Source organism: Pyrgilauda ruficollis, unplaced genomic scaffold (assembly GCF_017590135.1).
Source record: "Pyrgilauda ruficollis isolate IOZ18807 unplaced genomic scaffold, ASM1759013v1 scaffold74, whole genome shotgun sequence".
NCBI classification, from domain to species: domain Eukaryota; kingdom Metazoa; phylum Chordata; class Aves; order Passeriformes; family Passeridae; genus Pyrgilauda; species Pyrgilauda ruficollis.
Genome location: NW_024529266.1, coordinates 3,087,072 through 3,109,843, shown reverse-complemented (window position 1 = coordinate 3,109,843; position 22,772 = coordinate 3,087,072). Strand labels below are relative to the sequence as shown.

The 22,772-nt window shown below is 42.7% G+C and overlaps 1 protein-coding gene across 1 annotated transcript in view; it reads right to left on the bottom strand.

The window, feature by feature from the left end:
* Positions 1-20,609, bottom strand: part of DMRT1 (doublesex and mab-3 related transcription factor 1) — a 58,635-nt gene extending 38,026 nt beyond the window's left edge. The window contains exons 1-2 of the mRNA XM_041486191.1: positions 20,325-20,609; positions 17,098-17,281 (exon numbers count right to left, since the gene is read on the bottom strand). Of these exons, the coding sequence (XP_041342125.1) occupies positions 17,098-17,281; positions 20,325-20,609 (469 nt within the window). The remainder of the gene's footprint in view (positions 1-17,097; positions 17,282-20,324) is intronic.
* Between the last annotated feature and the right edge of the window lie 2,163 nt (positions 20,610-22,772).

Genomic DNA, 22,772 nt, shown 5'->3' with positions numbered 1-22,772 from the left:
ACCATCATTTGGCACCAGTGGTGCAAAAGGTTTGACTTGTCCCACATTTTTTTTTATGTAGCTGCAGAACACCCACCAGTGATTCAGAGTTCAGGGCTGTTAAAACCCAGCAGAAGCGTTCTCTGCTTTCTTTCAGCTGTCGCTCTGTGCTCCAAGTCCTTACACTACTATCAGCTGCTATCTCCAAAGCTGGTCTGCAGAGCTGGCTCAGGCACCCATATGCATAAATCCCCAAGCATAAGCAACCTGGGGTATTTTTCCCTTATAAACCCAGAGTTACAAAATCCGTGGTCCTTGTAACATCTCTGGCGTACAACTATTCTGAGCCACAGGGCCACACCACAGAGATGTGCCCAGCAGATTAGATTAACAACAAAAAATAAGAGCAAAGGGAAAGGCAAAGTTCAAATGAAGGGAAAGACACACCCAGCTCCTTGAAGAACTACGACTCCTGTGACATCACCAGAAATACAGCCGGAAGAGTTAATTTTCCCTAAATCCGATGAGACACCACACTTCTAAATGTGGAAGGACAGCTCTGTAGGAATCAACATCTGTAACTATCTAGCTGGGGCTCCTCTGGTTGGTCCTTGGCCCATACCTGTAAGGGTAGCCTCCTACCTACTGGCTGAACCTTCCTACAGCCATGCCTCCAGCCACTCCATCAAGTAAGTGTTCTTCTCAAGGGAGGCTGTCAGCCTGTGACTGTGACTGTTTTCTGCCAGCAAGTAGAGAACACCAAGGTTAAGGAAGCAGCTTTCAGCACATTTCCTTCTTTCTTCCAAATTCAATACAGCTGAATGGCTCTCCTGGCAAGAAGAGGGTCCTTCCCTGCCTTAAAGCATGCAGCATTACAACACCTGCATATCAGGGTGAAATTTTGGAGAGGAATAAAGCTTTCAAGAAGGTAACCCCTATTACACTGTCAAGCTCCTACTCTGCCCCTCCACCTGCACTTAAAAATATGAGCTCTGCTGCAGGAGCTAGGCTTATGCCTTGGCTGTCTTCACTCTCCAGACGGAAAAAGTAGGAAGGGCACCTGGGCCTTTCCCTTGCTGTTACACACAAATTTAGTATTTTGGAAGTTGCAAATACAACATGATCAAAAATGGGACTGAGCCTGTACAAGGAGATACAGAAAACAGAGTAACAGTAACAAAAAAAGAAAGCAGTTTAAATTCTCACTCAGATTTCAGAATACCATATCTACTATGTAGGTCCATCACAGGCTCTTCATCCACAAGCAACACTTTTGCAGCAAAGACAACAGTACCTCTTCATGCAGCTGTGCCCTTGGATCTCTTAAGTTCTTTTCTATGTCTTTAATAAGTCCCATGGAGAACCGATGCTACTTTTTTTGCACTATGTACACAGTGTGAAATATGGCCCACTCTTTCATAGAAGATCAATATGATGCACAATAAATACTGGTATTGATCTTTCAGTGTTGTAGACGACTCTCCGACTCTATGGCATATTAATAGTAGTTAACCAGTAATTCATTTCAGGGTGACTGGTATTTTCTTTTAAAGAAGGTGAGTACTAGGGGTCAGTTACACATATATGTCTTTTACATTCAGTAACCTATGATGGGCTCCTGCCTTTGCTTAGCAGAGCACAAAGAAAAACACTGGTCCAGTCCTTAGGTAATGTAAACCAGTCTCAGACCATTTACTTCAATAAAGCTATGGTGATTTACACAAATTACGGATATGCATGGCAAAATCAACGCAGAGGCCAGTATATAGATCATTTGGGAGAAGAAAGGAGAAAGACCAGGTAATTTACAGGAATTTCCATCATCATCATTTCTTTCTCACAGATGCAAATGTGTTTTTAAGATTATATACTAAGAAGTAAAAACACTGAAGTTTGAAGGCTGCATGGAGCCTTAAAAGCATGGAGTATTTTCTATTCCTACTGGTACTGTTAAGGGCCAGTTTTACGTCTTATTATGCGCTGGCAAAGGTAATTTAAGTATGTGTGGGTAAGCCTCTGCTATGAGGTGCAATGACATAAGAGTCCATACTATTGGACTTTTTGTGCATGTAAAACAGGGTGGTAGCACCAAAGTGCCCACTGGGAATGGTTACTGAACCCACACAGATATCTGGGGGAGATTATCAGTCATCTAACTTGTGACAGATGCACACCAGCAACTGTTTTATAAATCAGGATAGCAGAGCCACATTTCCATGTCCGGGAGCATGCTGTAGCATGGTTCAATTTAGTCATGTGGTGTTAGACTGGATTAGTCTCCATCTGACTGGGAATTTCAGAAAAGGGATTGGTATATGCATTGTGGCAATTATGAGAATTTCACTGCCCCCATTTACTGGCATGTGTTCTTATATAAACCAATGGTTCACAGTTATTATTTTTTCTATGCCTACAGAGACTCTGCACATACACAGCTCTGCTGCTGAAAATGCAGAACTGGGAGAACTCAAATAACATAGTGACTCAACAAGCAGGTAAGCACTGCCCAGTAAGCAAGCTGAACTAGTGGGAAGTTTACATTTCCTGCAGTTTTCAATTTAGAGTGACTGTTTCCACCAGTTTTAATACTTCCTGCAACCCTGCTTCTGCAGCAGAGAAAGCTACACCATTAAAACACACAGAAAAAATTATTAAGTCAGGAAACACCTGCCTTCATACCTCAAAAGAATCTTGTATCTGACAACTTCTCCTTGCTCAGTATATAAAACATTGACACACTCCTATTTGCTGGTTTAGCAATATTAAGTCTTGCAGTGCATTAGTTTAGTTCAATTTGTATCTGGCTTTGAGGTTGGACAGTAGCCTTGAACAAGGCCAGTGTGAAATCACTCCCTAACATCATAATCAGAAACTATGGTACAATGTGTTTCTCCCACCAGACAATCATGACAGAGCTATTTCAGATGTCAAAGAAAGCTGGCACTATTGCTTTCTGCTGAGAAACGCTGCCTCCCAGGGAACAAAACCCACACGCATGCTCAGTCTTTGAGAGGAGTATTTCTGCTCTCTTCCCATTAGAAGTTGTGGATTATCTTTGGTTCCAGCATTGAACTTTTAACTTGATATAAAGTTAATGTGCTAGACAATGTTCATTTCAGGCAAAGCTGTGGGGTTGGGTAATTTTCTGCCACCCCCAAAAAAGGCCATTATCTGTAATTACCCATTACCATGCATAATTATTTCTTCTATTCTGGTCTATGGCCCCCAGGATTTCATGATGTTACAGCTCACTGCATTATCTTATCAAATTTGTTAAGGAAGCTTTTTTGACCTTTCGAGCACTTGTCACAGCATATACAAAAGCCAGCAGTAAATTGTCTAAGCATGTACCATGTGATTTATTATTTGTAGCTTGCATAGTGATACCGTACAAAATATTACTAATTAACATCTTCCCTATTCCCACTCCCTGCTTCAGATCAAGTAAGAAAAGGAAAGGAAATCCCTCTAGCAACAGAAGGAAGGGAACGGAAAAAGGATGGAGTCACTCAGTGGGAATTTAAGAAGAATGATAGCAACAAGCAGCTAAACTGGAACATCAACCTCTGAAGATGAGACCCCAGCTGCTCTCTTCTCCAGTGCCACCTTTTCTCTTTCTCCTCTTTCTCCTCTTTCTCCACAGAGTCTGTTTCATCTTGTTTTCACAGCTTTTTAACCTGCTGGTCCCTGCTCTTTCACAGAAGTCCATTAACTGCTCCTTTACTATGCAAAACACAAACCACCCCATCCCCCATTCACAGCTTTGGTTAATGCAGTATAGGTTCTTGACAGACAAATTTGGTCCAGTATGACATTCACAGGGATTGTCCTTTATGTATACTGATGTGAATGTGCAAAGAACCAGGATTTTGTCTTCATTACTCTCAAAACTCCTAGAAAAGAACCAGGCAGTGATCAGCATCCCAGCACTACCTGCTTTGGCTAAAAGCTTCACTGCACTATAAGTACATTTACTATGCCCCTCTTCTTCCTAAGGGCATCAGAACGGGAGGTGACAGAGCAGGGCACTCAAGAAAACAGGAGAGATAATGCTCTGTTATCCTGACTTTTGTCTTCCACTTAGTTCCCCTATTTATCAATATACTCCAAAGAGTGCTTTATCCTAAAACCTCTTGTTTAGGTGCTTGTATGCATAGAACTCTCAACTCACATCTCTATCTGCAAAGACATACTGATGAAATTATGACTTAAGAAACTGTAGTACAAAAAAGAGGTTTTGGTGCTTTTGAACTACGTCGTTAAATAAATAAACTTCCCAGGAATCAGAAAATCTGAGACACTCTTCTATCATCACAAATAGAAGGAAACATCAAGGATCAGGTACTTTGTACTAAAAGTAAACAGTACGAATTGCTGTAGCACAAGGTATGAAGAATCATGCCTTTCAAATCTGCCAGTGAAAGCCTTCTCCTTTTAAAAGAAGACTGAACCAGGAGACCCCAGATTCCTAAAAGTAACCCTGAATTCAAATGCTAAGCGGTAGCTACTCAAGGCACTGCTGTGAAGATAAAACCTTTCTGTGTTTCTCTGCAGTTTGCATATCTCCGGCCCTTCACTCTGCACTGCCTCTCAGGCAGTGGGGAGGTGGAGACCACTCTGCAACCAAGATGATCCAGCAAACATAGGCAACAAGCAGGGTCCATAGAGCAGAAAGGGAGATCATGCTTGTACCCTGTCCTAGAACCTGGTTTCTGAGATGTAAGGGCTCTTTTACTCTCATTCTCCTACTGAAAGCCAGATCTGCAGCACTCCCAATTGTTTTGGCTGGAAAGCTTTTCAGAAACTGTGTCTCTTCCTCTCTCCATCAACTGCCAATCTTATGGCTATTGTTATGGCTATGTTGAGCTCAAACATGAAATCTGGTGGTTCTTTTTCCTTTCTGTTCAGATTACTTTCCCAGACAGCCCTGGGTATGCAGCTGTGCTCTAACACCTGTTAGAGACAGAAAAATAGCAAGCACCAGCCATATCATTACGAGGGCTAACAGCAGCTATGTCTTCAGGTTAAGAATAGCCAAAACACCTTACTGATGCCACAGTACCTCTCCAACCCAAACCAGAAATATACATAATTCTTCTCAAAGCAGGAATACACATTTTAAACAAAAAAACAAACCCCAAACTGTGTGGTGTAACAATTCTGAGCCTCTTGCAGGTCTCTGGCCTCTTCCCTGAAACTGGAGTGTACAAGGACCAATCTATTCCACCTCTTTATCACGGCCATGCCTTATCACCTGCCAACTCCTACCATTTGCTTTTCACCTCCTCCCACCACAGCAAGACAAAATAATCAGTCATTGCAGCTTTCCTGCAGTGGGTCTGAAAACTGTATGGGTGTCATGAAAAATTCCTTGCTAGGTGCAGCTGCTGGACCATTGAGTTCAGCCAGCATTATCAGCAAGGAGATGGCATAATGGCAGCAATGTCTATGAGTACAAGGCATGCTTCTCAAGGACTACTTGACTGGAAGAATTCAATTTCACCTGGAAGGAACCAGTATTATTTTTTTCTCCCCTCTAGGAATAACTCCAGAGTGGTCTTTGAGCAAAATGGCATTTACCTAGTTCTACTTCTGAAGGGCTAAACCAGTGGGACAACAGATTTTAACAAGGACAAAACTCGCCAGAAAGAAACACTCTATGATAAATGTTATGCAAAGAGGACAACACATTTCAGGGAAAGTTGGGAGACCTCAGCACTAAGGTTATTTCTTATAGGCCTTCTTGAGCCTTATGGTGAATTCACAGGATTTTGTATCCCCAATGCTGCTGCTGTTCACAACACCAAACTTACTTCATGAAATAACACAGATAACTTTAACTAGAGCTGGCATAGTCTGGCAAAGGCATAAGCAATCAGAACAATCATACTGGAGATAAAAAAAAGGTTATCTAAGGAGATCACTAAAGTGTAAAATAAACTGCTTTCACTCCAGTACATGTTCTCTGGCCTTTCAACAATTTGTCTCCCGCCTGAGCTCTTCCAAGTTAAAGTCCAGGTGTGTGGGTCCAGACCATTGCTACATCCCCACCATTAGCTACAATGACAAACTTAGGGAACAGTATGAACAGGGAAACAAGCCTACTTCCCTTGTCCCCTCTCCTAACCTTACACTGGTTTTGGTTCAATGATGCCCTCCCTACCAATATTCATTTTGAGCCCACTTTCTGGTATGTACCATATTCCCAGGGCAGGAGTCCCACTAGCACTAGTTTCATGACCACCCCACCAGCTTCCCCAACCACATACCTGCCTAGAAGGACTGTGCCAGTTCATCCTCTTTCACCAGGAACCACTAACATTAAGCACAGTATCCCCTAGGATCACCAGCTGTGCAGCAACAGTTTCTTTCGGATGGACGTCTTAATTTTTCAATTCTCATATGGGTTAAAACAGCTGTTGCTTTCATGTGACCATCATCTAACCAAGCCTCCCAGCAGTGCACTTTTATCTTCTGCAGTCCTTGCCAGTACATGTACCTTTCCATTACATACCAGCACAACCTGTGATGATGCCAGATTTCTTTCCAAGATACCAGTGAGATGACTACAGCAAAGAGCATGTCCCTGTGAGACGCCTCCAGAAACAATGATTTTCTGTCAGTTCAGGTTCCTAATCAAGATGCCAGGCAACACAAAAACCAAATGCCCTACAGGATTTGTGACTGCATCAGTATGTCACTTCACCAAACAATTTTGTAATGATGTAAGATTACCAACTTGACAGAATTTTTACCCATAACTTCTGTTAATCCATGCTGTGTGAACATCATTTGACAGCTGCATTTCTCCCTTGCATATTTCATTTTGCTGTGGATTGTTCCACTATTTTCAAAGAAGTGATGTCAAGCTGATAGATTGCAGCAACATACCCTACCACACCCACATTTCTTGAAACACTGGCATGACATCATCCTTCTTTCAAGATTTAGGAACTTTCTCAGTGTTAAAAGACTTACTGGAAATCACAGAGTGGGTCAGGTGGGAAGAGAATGCAGGGAGTCATCTGGCCTACCAACCCTGCTCAAGCAGGGTCATCCTACAAGACATTGCACACCATTGTGTCCAGGCAGTTCTGGGATATTTCCAGTAAGGGAGACTTCCCATATCCTCAGCCAAGTTGCTGTTCTTTTCTTTTTTCTTCTTGATATTGCATATTGAGTTGTCCAGTTCTGCTGATTTTAGTTCCTGTTGGAACTGGAATCTCCATATACATCTCCATATACAGCTATAATACCACATGCCTTTTTGTAAAGCAAGGACCAGAAAAAATTACTGAACGTTTATTCCCATCTTCCCTATGTAGAGTTATTGCTCCATAATGGGTGAAATTATTGCTAACTCTGTATATGTGTTTCTAACACAATTCAAAAACCCTTTAAATTTCAAGATTTTTGGTTAATTTTAATCTTCACACAAATCTGTATTTTTAAAAAGAAAATGTGATTTGTAAAAAGAAAAAAAAAAAAAAAACCAACAAAAAAAACCCCCAAAAAACAAGGAGAGAGCAATTTCATCCAGAAGACTGCAGCCTGGCATAGTAAATTTCTCAGCCCCACACACAGCCCCAGTCCAGATCCAACTAACAGAAGCTGAAATATGCCTGATTTCAGTAGAACTGGAGAAGGATCATTTTATTCACATTTAGTGTACACTTAATAAAAATGATCTGCTGTAAACATTTAGCATGCAACTTAACAATCCTCCTAATACAGCAGTAGAAATAAAACCTACAGAAAATAATATTTCATTTACACAATTAATTTAAGCTCCAGCCCTTCAGTAAGATATCTATGGCAGCAAATTCAACTTTCAATGTCTCTGTCACTGACTATAGCAGAGTAGTCGATCTTTTTACGTGAGCTGGGGGGTTAATGCTTGTTCTTTCTTTTTTTGCACTTTTGTTCATTATAACACAGCTATAGTGATCATATTCAAATCTTAAGTGGAAAAAAATATGAATAGCTTTGGTAAATAAAATACATTCAAAATCTTTGAATATGGCTTTGACTCTGTGAAGGTGGTAGGCACTATTTTAATGTTCAGCATATGTTAGTCCACACTGAACTGAAACAACAGGATTGTTTACAAATCTGAAGTTATTAGCATGTGTGACAGCTAACAGGATCAGGACCAATAAAATCAGTGCTTCAGAAAATTAAGGGCATGAGAAACAAGGACCATTTTCAATCCTCAGTATAAAAGCTGGGAGTATGACTACTGTGTGTGCATATCTATGTATACATGTTATTATTCACCTTGAGATATCCGATTTGAGAAGGAAATTTACAAATAGTTAACTCTTTGTGTTCATGCTACCAAATCCAACATGCTGCTAAAGTGAGAAATGGAAACAAAAGTAAAAACACAATTTTTAAAAAACAAAGGAAGAAATTAAAAATTATAGGAAATTAGGAAAGAAAAACAGATTTCTGGACAATGATGGAAAACAGCCCAGACACCTGCAGGGGCAAAGAAGCAAATTCAGAGGAGGAGAAAGAAACTCGGTGTGGATTAAATCTAAAGGGATTTAAGTCATTAATGAGAGATCAAAGAAAACATTAGAAGGGAGGGAAAGCTTCACAAGTGTCTGAGACAGGAGACCTTGGAGGAAATATGACTAGGTTAAAATCACTATGCCTCACACTAAAAATAATAAAGGGAGTAGGACGATGGCTGGAATTAGCTAGAGCCAATGCTTGGTTATAAGCTATTATGACAGAAACCCAAAAGTTTCTACAACAGACCAACTGGAAATAACAGGAGGGCTTGTTAACTCTACCTACTATGTGATGCAAAAACTAAAAGCAGGAGTAGTGAAAAAGCACTGCAGACATCCAGCAGACCTGAGCAACAGAACAAGAATCACGCAAATGTGCGTAACTTTTGTGCATGATTGACAGTGTTGCATGGATGCAACAACATTTGCACTCACATAACTGGCTTCAATGCAAATGGAAACTGATCACTAAGGAATGGTGTTCATGCATAACTGACAGAAAAGCACAGTGACTGGAACTACAGTGGCTTAGCATCAGCTGCAGTTCAGTTGTGTCCATTACTATAGACATCCAAATAACCAAATAGTGGCTTATCCTGTAAGTAATAAAATAGTACAAATAAAGACTGGAGACAGTAATTAAAAACCAAATAATCAGACATCCATTCTCACCGCAAAGGAAGTCAAACTCAGTATTTAACTAACTCTCTGCAAGTTCTTCAAGAAAACACAGGACAGATGTGCACAAACAGTGTTTGTTATTTAAGTAAAGGAACTGTTCACAATCCTGATTAAGACTAGCAGGTACTCAAACTCAGAAGAAAGTTTAGTAAAGTTCAATAAAATAGAGGAATTAGAAGAAGCATATGAAAAGGCATTCCTACAAAAGAAACCTTCAAAACTGCATTTTAGTTCTCATGTCATTAAGTGACAAATCTACTGTAAATGGAAAATGGTTGAACAAGCTGAAATAGGAAGTTATTTGATAAATTAAGCAAATGAAAGCAGTCTTCAAGGTACAATAAAGCATGTGAAACAAAAGGAGAAGCCAGAAATCAAATCAGTGCTCAGTTAGGGAAGCGTGCAGTACTCCTTCACTCCTCACTTATATCTTTTCTTTAAAACAAAGAGCCCCACACATTCAGAGAAGTTATAATAACTGTTTCAAGGACACAGAAAGGAACAAGAGATTAGCTGCAGATAGTGAATAATGTGCTCATGGATAGTAAATTCTTAGAAATTCCTAGTACATTTTCTGCTTCTGCTCCATTCCTTATCTCAGTATTCATAATAACAAATGAAAAGCACAATCTGGCACAGATAACTCTCTAAATCTGAATGCACATATGCAAATGCCAGTGTTACAGAGGAAGAGCTTCCAAGGCAAAAAGAAAAACTGGATGTGCTGACCAGCCCTAAGGTATTAGGTGGGAAGAAAATCTGGTGCTAGGACACTGTACGCAGCAAAGTCTGTCCAGCACACAGCAAACACCACTCGGCCGCTATCTTGCTATAACCACAGATATATGTCTGGAAATCTCACGTGGTGTGAAAAAACTTGGGCCAGCAAGATGCCAGAAACACAGACAGCCCTATGGTGAAGTAGTTTTGAAAATTAAGTAAAAACCCTAAAAAAAAAAAGTTCTACTGAAAATCCTTTTGGGGGGAAAAAAAAATCTCTTCCGAAATGTGAAGGAAGGATAGAAGTAACTGCTGAGGTTCCTGTGCTTTGCCTCCATCTTAGGACTGAGCAGCCTTTCTCTCTCAAAGTAAGGGAGTTGGGGTAGGTCATGACTGGTCCCTGGCACTCTTGCTTCCCTGGAACGCTGCAGAAACCTCTCCCCAGCCCCTGCCTCTGGTGAAGACAGCCCTAGACAATGTTCGGAATACCACTTGCACAGAAAAAGAAAAACAACATTCTCTAAGGATTTTCCGTATCTGTTTATAATTCTATTTGTTTTTACACTTCCAGCGAAGCATCACACAGGACTGAAAGTCTGACAGGAAAAATAAAAACTTCTTAATTCAGACATTTTGAGAACTGCTGTTAGCTCTACCTTGTTTCACCAATACAACTGCAAGAGACTCAGTGCCTCACTGAATGGATATGTACAACACTTCAAACATCAGCTCAGTTAAAACACAGGCACCTACACACATGCCCATATGCAAAGCTGCAGTAACGAATACTGCTTGAAAAGAGAAGGAAAGCTGCAAGCTTTGCAAGAGAACTGGAGAATTGACTGGAAACATCTACTCAGGGATGCAGAACCCTGTAACATTATGATTTATTTAACACAGTCAAAGAATGGTTAGAAGCAATGAATCATATAAGAGATGACAAAGCTGTAGGAGATTTCCATCATCTACTTTAACCTGCACATTGATCAGAGTTTACCCCCATATTAATCACTTGAGATCATAATCTAACACACTCTTAAACACCTCTCCTGATTACGCTTCACTTACCCCCTTGTCCTTATGCAGGTCACTCCACTACTAATTGCACTACTCGTTAGGAAAAAAAGTGTCTAGTGTCTAATTTAATTTTGCCTTTTTTAGTTTCAAGCCGTTGCTCCTTGTTATGCTGTCTCAAGCACTGTAAATAATCCCTCCCCCTCCTCCATATTATTACCTCTCAAATATTTATAGACTGTTTATATCCACCCTTAGTCTCCTTTTCTACAAGCAATGCATCACTTTTGTCACCCTTCCCTCTATCCTTTCAGATTTATCTATGTCCTTTTATAATGAGATGCTCAGAACTCCTTTACCATTTTCCCAAGTACAGTGAACCCAAAGAAGCAGAGAGAAGCTGAAATGCCCACCCCTTCTTGTTTCACAACCAGCTCCTTCTTACATAACTCTGAGTGAAACACGTTATTTTGATAGGAATTGAAAATTACAAAGCCATGGCCACCACACTGTGGAGTGCTTTGTTCATTGCATACTTGTATCAGTCCGGGATTAAAAATGCCTATTCAGGATAAATTATATTCTAAATCAAGGGAAGATTGTTCAAAGCTCCTGTAATATTTACTTAGTCCAGCTTGAAAGAGACTTAGTAACTAAGAAAAATACTACACAGGCAAAAGACCACTTCCAGCAACTACTTCCCAAGACAACATCTAACTTGTGCTGTGGAAATCATGTCAATTCAAGAGGGGTGAGAAGTCCACAAACTCTTACAAGAGACATAAGCAAATGTATTCTTTTTCTCTCATCTTAACTGCAATGAACTGGAGAAAACCAGATGATGACAATGATGGATTAGTTAATCACAGGTGAAAGACAAAAAACTTCTCTCTTTGCTTGTTGTTACAATCCAGTAAAGACAAGTCATGTTTAACTGTGCTCCTCACTTTTTAAGAGATTTGTTGACTCTGGGAGAAGCCAGGGAAAAGCACGAGGAAGCAATGGAAGGAGGTTGGCAGGACCAGGAGGCAGCCAGCAACTAAAACTGGTGAAGAAGCAGCCATGGGTGCAGCAGGAGATAATCATCCTTAGAAAGTAGTGAGGAGACTGAGAGAAAAGCGAAGAGCAGGAGGATGGATCGATAACCACTGCAGACCCACCAAGATCTCTGAGGGCATGCAGCCATTGTGTTAGTCCTAGCACAGTCCTAGCAAAGCAGCTAATGCTGCCTTCTCACTGCCACCCTTGTCGAGGCTGCTGCCACATGAACTATCAATCCCTTCCACCACCTGTCAATCCCCACAATGTTAACAGTTTGTTTAAAAAAAAATCTACCATCGAGTATTACTGGGTCAAAAGAGTTAAGATTTCTTTCACAGGCTTGCAAATGCTTATCAGTATTGAGGCTGACTGAACTTCAAATTTAAGTATGTTGACTTAATGTCAATGCAAGCAAGTAAAAAATTCAGAGATTCACAGAACAGTCTAGTTTGGAAAGGATCTTTGGAGACCAGCTGGCTCAAACTTTACTCAAACCAGAGCCAGCTTCCCAGGTGGATCATGTTGCTTATACACCATCCAGCCAAGTTATGAGCCTCCCCAAATATGGAGACTCCAGAACCTCTCTGGATAACCTGTTTCAACCCCCAAGTGCTCTCACAGTGAAATGGCCACAGCAGCTTCCACAGGATCAGCTGACTAAAATGAGGCTTCTTTGATGAAACTGAAATTGTGGCAGCACATGAATCTATACTATAAATACTGTTAAAGAGCTTTCTTTCAAAATGAAAATTTTTCTCTTTTTTAAACCAGACTATGATGTTTTTCCATTATAACAACTAGTTTTTTTTTAAACTCATCACCTATGCAGCACAACAGCGGCAAGATCTGGCATCAGTTTTTGAAATCACAACACAGTGATCAAGAAAGTAAAGGAAGAGTAAAGAAGGCGAGGTAGGGTTTTTGCAGACAGCTAGGGCACTGTAAGTTCAAAGGAATCCTAGTACCATCATACATTAGGCATTCTATTACTGCTGACCCCACGATGGTCTGTATTTGTGAGTAGATAAAACCCCTTCTATTTGTCAAAGAGTTTCAAAGTGAAGACAGCAGCTACTTAGAGAAAAAAAAGAATACTATTTTGTTTCTGTCAAACATAATAAATGTAACAAAGGGAAATAACAAATACAAGCTTACTATTCACAATTCTTGAAAATCATGTTTGTCAACCATTGATACTAGGAAAGCACCTGAACACTGCTGTAATTGCAAATACAACAGGGGAATGACCGCAACAGAGCATAGGACCAGGAGCTGGCATTTTGCATCACACAGCAGTCTCACCTATACTGGATGCTTCTAAACTGGGCCAACAAGAGTGCAGAGCAGCAGAAAGAAGAGGCGCTTTCCAGCACCTTCCAGGTGATGTATCATGCAGCCACTCCACTGCCAAATGCCAAACATGAACCTTAGTCTGTGACAAAGATCAAATATAATGAAGCAAAGCTGAAAATGCATTCTCCTTCATTCAGTATGAGCAGCTTTTTTTCAGTAAACCCCAAGGTGTTTAGTGACCTCATCTGCCTCGCTTCTCTGACCCCCGCGACTGCTAAATATCAAAATGGCAGACTCTAAATAGATACAAACCAGTGAAGAACACAGATGTTATAACATGAGAATGTCTGAAAAGCACATTCTACAAGCTTCACCATAATCTTTCCTGAATTTTACATATCTGTTAACCTAACAAGATATACCTATCCTACAGAAGGGTGGACAACTACATCAAATGCCCTAAGATAACAACTTTTGCTGTTCTGTACAATTAAATGGCCTTTTCTTTCAGCAATCTACAACTTTTTAAGGGGAAATGCCCAGGAACAACAACTTCAGTCTGTAAGACACTCTACTAATGCCCTGAGACCATGGTCTGTTCCCTTCCAACTACCCCGCAAATTCCCAGTTTGCTTTTGAGTGGGAACATACACTCCATCCAAAGTAAACATGCTTGACATGGTTAATGTTCAAACACCTGTGACGATGATAATTCATTTTTTCCCTTTTCAAAAAAAGTGTGTCACAATGGGATCTGAAAAACTGCCTCTGGTATCCAGGTGTCATACTATTTCTGATCTGCTAATAAAATGGATACAGCAAGCAATGACTCTCTCTCTGGCATTATGTCTGATTTGTGTGACTCCTTCACACATCACTCCTCTGCTGGAAAACAATGCTCCATGTGATGGGAGTCTGAAAGAAGAAATGTGCTCATAAGCCAAAAACCTTAGAGGAGGAATAGAATTACTGCTGTCAAAATCACCTCTTGCCCAATCTAATGTGAATCATACAGGACACACTGTACTCCCAGAAGCCACTGCTTCCCCTGGGGCTTGCAGGGAACTGCGGACTCCCCTTGCCATGAAGGGTTTCACCTTCCCTGCTTCCTTTAATAATTACTGTAAGTTCTTGAAAAATCAGCACCTCAGCCTACCAACCTGAGACAATGACACTTGTCGGGGTGTCTCATTTGCTTGCAGTTTAGGGTAGTAATAAAATCATAAAACAGCAATACAAGAATCCATCAAGTACCTGGTCCTGGAACAATCCGACATCTAAAGACAGAACTTATGCCACATGGAACTTTTTCATCTGTAAAAAAGATCATTATATGCTAAAAAGAAAAGCATGGGGATATTTAGGCTATATTCCTCACCAAAGCTGGTACTCAGACACCTGACAAAGCCACTCCACAGATCTGGATAAATGCACAGCAACCTTCACCAGCTTCAGAGCCAGCAGACAGGCACTGGTATAAAGTCAAATCCCATGAGTACTTACACTGTTTTCAGCAGATGAACCTACCAAACTATTAGGGATGTAACTTTGTTTATGCAGTGTAGTCAACTCAGAGCTAAGCCCAATGTCTGTTACTACTTAGGTGCCCAAAAGCAAAACTATGAATCTGATTTCCTATTTATTCTCAGATGCTTCCATTTCTGGTGAACAAGGTTGATGCTGTCTTGATTCTTGACTTGAATCACATCTTCTTTCTGGAGATGAAGCTGTGTATTTCAAATGTTGTCACTCACAAACATTTATTTGGACACAAATAACAACAGTTAGTTATTTAGTAAAATGCTTGAGAAACAATGTATTTAAATTGCTCATTGTAAGAAAGATGACTGCTCTGACCAAAAATAGTTGAACAATTCAAAATACTTTAAAATTAGGTATTTTTATGTTTTCAAGTACTTTTTCAAGCATGTGAATTGCCTTAAGCCTGTTTGGTCAATGCTTTTCATTAAAATACCATAATTCAATTAAACTAACTAATAATTATTAAAATGGGATTAATAAATTAAGTACTGTCATTTTAAAAACATTAAAAACTTATGCCAGTTTTGTCAACAGTAAAATTATTTCATTGTTTGGCCTTTCTGTACAAGCAAGGATCTTCGTGTTCTCCTGAGTTACCACAATCTCTATATATTACTGAATATACTACTTTAATCTTAGCCAGCTTTTTTCATGCCTATAGACAAAGCATGCAGTAATGCAAATATGAAAGGAGTAACTGCATCAATTCAAAGGTGACACTAACATAATGAAAACAAAAAAAGCTAATAAAAAACTATTTATTGCTTTATTAAGCAGTTCTTTTAAAAGCTTCCCAACAAAATTCCTCTACAATGGTCTGAAACTGCCTGTCTGCACTAGATCCAACAAATCCATCTGACATACTTTTAATGGCCTGCAAAACAGAACAGAGTCACTTGACAGACACAAACATGCATTGTCTTTTCATTAATTAATGCAAGGCATTGCCCACTTTAGAATCACCTATCTGGCAAGTATATTCACCTGTATTACTGGCATGTGTAGATTATTAAAAATTAATTAAACTTCCTTTTCATTTTATCTGTATTTGTTTGCTTTTTTCTGTCTATACACAAGAAATCAATTACACTAGCTCCTTTCTTCTTTCTTCTACATATTCAATCACTGTATCTGTCAGGCATAGTTAGAAAAGGGAAAAGGCAATTTGCATAGGAAAAAACATTTTGCCTAGAGTCTTCACTTGCCTCGCCATGCTTTCACTGAATATACAGATAAATATTGTTTCTTACTGTTGGTTTTTTTGGGTTTTGTTTTACAAGTGTTAAATGCAATACGGTAACTGTAGTAAAAGAGAAGGACCGCATCACTCTTTTGTTGTGTTGCACTAGTTTTTTTAGTTGTTCTTTTACAGTGGGTGATTGGGAATTCACAGAGAGTAGTTTTTATATTGCACTGAATAGCTTATGTTATATCACATGGTTGTTATCCCTTTCCCCCATCACACGGTCTTTCCCTCACCCACCCCAGTAACCCCTGGTGGTCTCTTCCTGAGTGAAGAGAACCTCCCCTCACCACTCCTCACTGGTATCCCACTGGCTGCGGACCTTTCCCTCTGTCCCCATCCCCGGGGTATAAAAGCTCCCTGCTGCCAGGGAACACCCTCTTTTCTCCCATGGGTTTGTCCACCTGATGTGTCTCTTGGAATAAAGGACAACGTCTCCCACGTGGAGGAGAGCGCTTCTCAATCTTTTACCTTTGTCTATGAAATATTGTGTGGGCAATATATATATAGCTAGCCGGAGTGGACCCCAACAGCCGGGCAGAAACCATGTTAATTTACTCTTCCATAGTTCATCACACCATGCCACATAGAACCAATGTGCCACCACATCGAGTTTTGTAAGGCTGGCAGATCTCTGGTGCTGGGGTCAATAACCTTACCTATGTACTTGGCTTCTCTACACTTCTGGAAACTCTTGAATTTTTAAGAAGATACACAGGCAGCCAAAACCCACTTATTATGACTGTAGCAGGAGTACATGTTTTGGAAAAAAGGACAAAAGCTTCCCATAATTCTCTACTTGCAATCACACACCCTATCAAATTTTATATTCGGCACCAGTCTATGTAAAAGAAATTTTGATTTTCAAGTAAAAATAATCAAATAAAATATTAAAGACTGATACTGGATCCTTCCCTTCTGCTAACTGTACCAAAAGTAAAATGCTGTTGGGGAGAGGACTCTCCATAACCCTGTCACTGCAAAGAGGGAACAGGTGTCAACAGTGGGCATAAGCAGTGTTGGCCATGGCCCTTGGCCGTGAGCACCGTTCTCCCAGCACCTTACCTGGTGGTGTACTAGCTGCTGTCATGGCTGCACCTGTCGAGTGCATGGGGCTGCTGCTTTCCAGTGAGAGGCAAGAGCTGCCACCACTGTTCTTCTTAACAAATGTCTCAGGGACACTGGGCAGGGGCACTGGGTGGCTGATTCCCAGTTCCTCTTCCTGAGCTTGCTGTCTTCTTAGGGCAACCTAGGAACAAAAGACAAGACATAGAGTATGCTCTGTGACTGTGAGCACATTTACACTGGCAGCAATGAATGACTCAGATTCAAAGCTGTTTTTTCATTATTCCTACTACAGAGTAGTGCTTATCATAGAATCACTAAGGCTGGAAAAGACCTCCAAGAGCACTGCGTCCAGTTTTCAACCAAACACCATCATGTCAATGAAACTACAGCACTAACTGCCAGGTCCAGTTATTTCTTGAACACCTGCAGGGATGGTTCCTGGTTTCAGTACTTGACAATTCTTTCCATTCTTCCTGATGTCAACCTGAACCACCCCTGGCCCAGCCTGAGCCCATTTCCTCTCGTCCTGTCACTACTGGCTGCCTGGAAGAAGCAGCCAACCCACAACCTCCTTTCAGGAACTTGCAGAAGGTCCCTCCTGAGCCCCCTTTTCTCCAGGCTAGACAAAGCCAGTTGTCTCAGCCACTCCTCACCTGACTTACTCTCTAGGCCCTTCATATAATCCAGCCAATGGGTAGAGAAGTATATAAAGCAAAAACCAAGCCCTTTTTGCATACAAGCACAAATGAACAAGCCTATGAAATGCTGGTGACAAACACATCTTCCTCCACTGAGGCCAGATGAACACGTTGCAGATGACTACACTCCCCAACACAGCTGCTCTTGGGACAAGCACACTGTGAAAAATGTAGTCACTACCCTCCTCCCTGCTGATACACTGCTGCTGGGGTTAAAAAGTTAGTCTTCTTGCAGGGCTCTGCTGTGCCTCTTATCAATATAAAGCAGCTTTTCATATAAAGAGGGCTTGTACCTGCAATCTGCTGCTCTATCCAGGCCTGCTAGGCTCCCTGCTGGCTCTTTGCTGGAAATGTTGTCCTTCAAGGAAATTTCAGCATACAGTACACCGTACAGAGAGAACCCTTACGGAAGAAGCATGGCAAATATAGGGTACCATCCTGCAAGCAGCTCAGACAGCATCACACACATTGAAGAGAGCTGGGCAAGTCTGGAGAGGCTGGAGCTTCCAATTTCTTTCCCAACACTGACAATGTTCCAAAGCCTAATTGGCACTGGCCAAGCCTATAGGCAGTACGCAGTCTGGATATGGGTGCAAACAAACCATATTCATTGCTTGCAGACAGCCACTTCTGCCTCATCCCAACTAGTAGATCAATTTAACACCAATGCCATATATGTCTGGGGAGTATATATGACACTGCTACAGCTACATACTCTGCTACTTGTGAGGTGACTGATTTGCATCTTTACTTGAACCTTGGAAATCTGTTCCAGTTTACAGACTGGGATCATGGGCATTTCTTGCAGGAAATTCTCCTGGGTATCTGGGACAGGACTTCCCTACATTTTCATGGTCAACAGCCACACTTTTTCCTAATACAGATTTATAATTATTTTAGTTAGCATTAGCCCTTGCAATAAGAAACATCCCGTACAGAAGGTGCAGACTTGCAAACACCACTGTAACTTCAACTTCACAAGCCAGTAACCTTGACCTGTAAAATTCCACCAGCATCAAGGGGCTTACTGCAGAAATATATCAAAAGGGGGAAAGACAGACTTCCAATGTGTAACTCCTACACAGATAAGGTTTAGCTAGGGAGGCTTTCAAAGCTACTTTCAAATAGTAGGAAGGGAAGGGAACACCCCCAGGAGGACCATCACCGGCGCCTGCTAGCAGGAGGCACCCACTGCCTGACAGAAGCAGCTGAGCAGCAATATTCTGTGCCCACGGGGACACTTTGTACGGGGAGCACTTCACTTTGTGCTCCCTTCCCCGAGGCACACAGCAAAGCGATTCACGTTTATTTTTCCAAGGTTCACACCAAGCAGAGTAAGTCAATGTAACTTGGGCATAACAACAATTTCTGGACTGCCATACTACCAACAAGGAGGAATTGTTTAAATGAACGAAAACTTACTCCCACTGAGCTCTGAGGACATTTTATATACCTGCACTGAATAACAAAATTTAAAAAAAAAACAAACGAGGAGTTAATCTAGTGCTGCTTAGGTTTTTAAAACCTGTCAGCCCGACACACATTTTATCCGGGATCATGAATCTCTTGAGCAGACAGCAATTGCAAACTGATGGGTGGGTCTGGTGATGTACCTTCACTCGCACCAGGAGCTCAAAAGCCTCGCCAATTATTTGCTGGCAGGTGATCGTTTGCACTAACGAGGGCGTAAAATGCCCCTCGCAGAGCTCAACTACTCCAGCACCCGCTCCAGTACACGCCCAGGACCCCCCTTAGTAAAGTCGGCAAGATAAAGATCACAAGGGTTAATAAAGCCCTGTATTTACACCGCCAGAACTGTGACTTCAGCGAGACGACCCAACAAAAACGTTATTCCTACCCTGAACTGGATACCGTTTGCTTTCCTAGCCCTCGGAATACTGAGCCCTCGTTGATGCACCTGCACAGCTATGTGAGGAACTGCTACAGACAAAATTTCAAACAACGCCGTTAAAAAAAAAAAAATCCCCCCAAAAAGTTAGAAATGCGCTCAACTGAAGCCACCAGCATTAGGAAACGTAGTTTACACCGAGTCTGAAACCACCAGCACAAAATATTCTCGATAAGCAATTTGTTGGCTAGATTATTCATTTTCTAGTTAAAAGAAAGCGGGAAAACGGCTACTGACGGTAGCTTAGGTCCTGCTCCATGCAGGTTCTACAGCCCCCCGGGAGCTGTCCACAGACCCGGGCTGTAGCCGGCCCGGGGGAGCGGCGCTGGGCCGTGCCCGACAGGTGCAGCTGACCGCTCACCGCCGCCGCTCGCCCTGACTGCAATCCTCCGCGCCTTTGGGGCATCTCCACCAAAAACTAGTAATTCGCGAGAATTACTACAGCGAAATACAGCGACAAGTCTCACTAAGATAGGAAGACAGCGGTGTAACTCCTGGCTCCTGTCCGGGGCGAGGCTACCCGCGGCCGCGGTCTCGCAGCGCACCGCATCTCGGCGCGGCCGCTCGGCCCCGAGCCCCCCCGGGCGCGGAGCACACCCGGCTCGGACACAGCTCACCTGCGCTGCCATGACGCGCTGCCGCTCGGCGATTAGGCTGCACTTGTTGCATTGGCAGTCCCGCCACATGCAGAAGCGCTTGTGCCCCTTCAGCGGCGAGGAGTAGCCGTGGTTGCGGCAGCGGGCACACTTGGGCAGTCGCGGCCGCTTCTTCCCCGCTGCAGCGGCGCCACTGTCCGCCGGGGCGGCCGCCATGGGGGCCGCCGCCTTCCCGAAGCTGTTCGTCTTGTCCCCCGGGCCCGCGACGTCCGAGGGCTTGCTGAAGGCCGGGGTGTCACTGGGCATCGCAGCAGGCGGGGGGCAGCTGTGAGAGCAGCCTGCGCGCTTCTGCCCCGTCCCGTCCCGCCACCCCGCGCGTTTTGGCGGGCAGCACCAGGCGGGCGTCGCTCCTCCTGCCGCGCCTCCCCCACTCCTGCTCCGGGGGGTCCGTGGCCGCGAAATCCTTGCTACCCCGAGGGAGAGGCCACCCTTCCCTTCGCGCTCCTCCCTCCCCCACCAGGCCGGCCTGCGGCGGGAAAGGCGGGCCCCGTCCACGCCGGTCCCCGTCAGATGCCGGGCGCGGGGCCGGGGCGGCCTGACGGCCGGAGGTGCTGCGGGGCTCGGCTCAGTAGCTCTGGCCGCACGTTCCGCACGACAGGATGCCCAGGCCCCCGGTCGGGGGCTGCTCCGCGGCCGTCCTGCGGCCTCTGCCCACCCTCCGTGCCCCGCAGCGGCCAGCGCAGGCCGTGCCCATGGTGGTGATGCTGGACGAGGTCTGCGACAGCAAGGCGCACTCGATCCGGAGAGGCCGTGTTTAGGCCCAGTGGTCCCCTGGGTTGGACAGGTCGGGTTTGGGCAGGCGATCAACATGGCCTGGCCCAGGGAAAGGTGGGACGATAAAGACACCCCAGCTGCCGCAGCCCAGCTGCTCTGTCGTGGGGCTGCTGGCGTCTGGATAGACTCCATCCTCCCTTAACGCCTTACCTCGCGCTAGTATCGCGCAGTGTGTATAAAGACATCTTGATCAATATCTGTGTGGGCAGGTGATACTAGCAGGTATAAGGGCGAGTGAGAGCATCGTGATAAGTAAGTCGGTAGCCATCACCTCTGGAGCTGGTATGGGTGACAGTGGCTGAACTCTGCAGGGGAAGACAAGCAAAGATGCTTTTTTCTTTACATAGGCCGCCCTTCCAACTTGGCACTATGTGATTTATAAACACATGCAGCTCTACAGATATTATTTACAGTATTAATATTTCCTCTGTTACACCTTTAAATCTTTCTGGGCTCAACTTTAGATGATGCTATCTTCATGCTGAAATGAAACTATTAAATTACATCTCAATCTAAGATGAATGACAACTGTCAAATGAGTGAGTCAACAGAGATGAAGCAGAAAGCACCTGAGATTATGTGAGGCTGATTTATAAAGATTGCATAAAGATTTCTATAACCCCAGCTTCATGACTCAGCATATCAGATGGCAGTAAGTTACAGTAGGTAGAAATTTATTTCTGCTAGAAGAAGCCAAGAAAAGCATCTCTCTCTTTGTGATCAGCTAACTCCAAGCTAATTCTGCTCAGACTAAGCCCCCATGCTGGAAACAGTGAGTGCCTGTCTTAACCTGAAAAAAACCCCAGATCCTTGCTGCTTGATGCTTTACATTAGCTTTTAATAAATTACATTTAAAGAGCTTGTTTCTTCATGGTACAACATTGGAGACATTTGTGGCACTTTTCGTCCTCCAGAGAGATACCTCATTCAGACATTAACTCCTGTTAAACTCCAGTCGCAACCAGTCAGATGGTCCTCAAGTGAAGGCTGAGCACAAGCTGTGTGGGCTTGGTGTGGCCATCATTCAGCTGACAGAAACTGAAACTTTTCCCTTGCATCACTTTTCTGTGATTAACATTTCTGATGTCAGTATCTACACATTTTCCCACAAGACAGAAGAAGATGAACATGATCTTTAGAGAAACAAAATTAGGATATGCCTTCACATGTAGTGGTGCATATCACTAATATTTTAGGTGAACAATGTCAGCATACTTAGCTTTGGATATCAAAATATAAAATTCCTCCATGAATGAAACCAGTTGAGATCTTCTCAAGTCATATGGGCATTGAACAGTTTCCAAAATTTTGTCTAGGAGCAAGCCTTGACTATCCAGTTTGTGAAGTTCATTGTGCATGGTGGAGCACACACAGAGAAATATTTCCAGGTGCTCCCCTACAAATTATCTTAAGCCAACTGAAAATGCAGATTAAAAAGTAGATGAAAGGAGGCTAAATCAAAAGACAAAAAAAGGCAAAATAAAATAAACCCAGCAGAGATAGGAGAAGAAAATCAGAAATGACTGCAGGAGTGGAAAAGGAGAAAAGGTAAGAGAAGGACAGCGCATAAAGTAGGCAAAAACAGACAAAGGAAAAATAATAGCAGTCACCATGTGCTTATATATCTGACTTTTC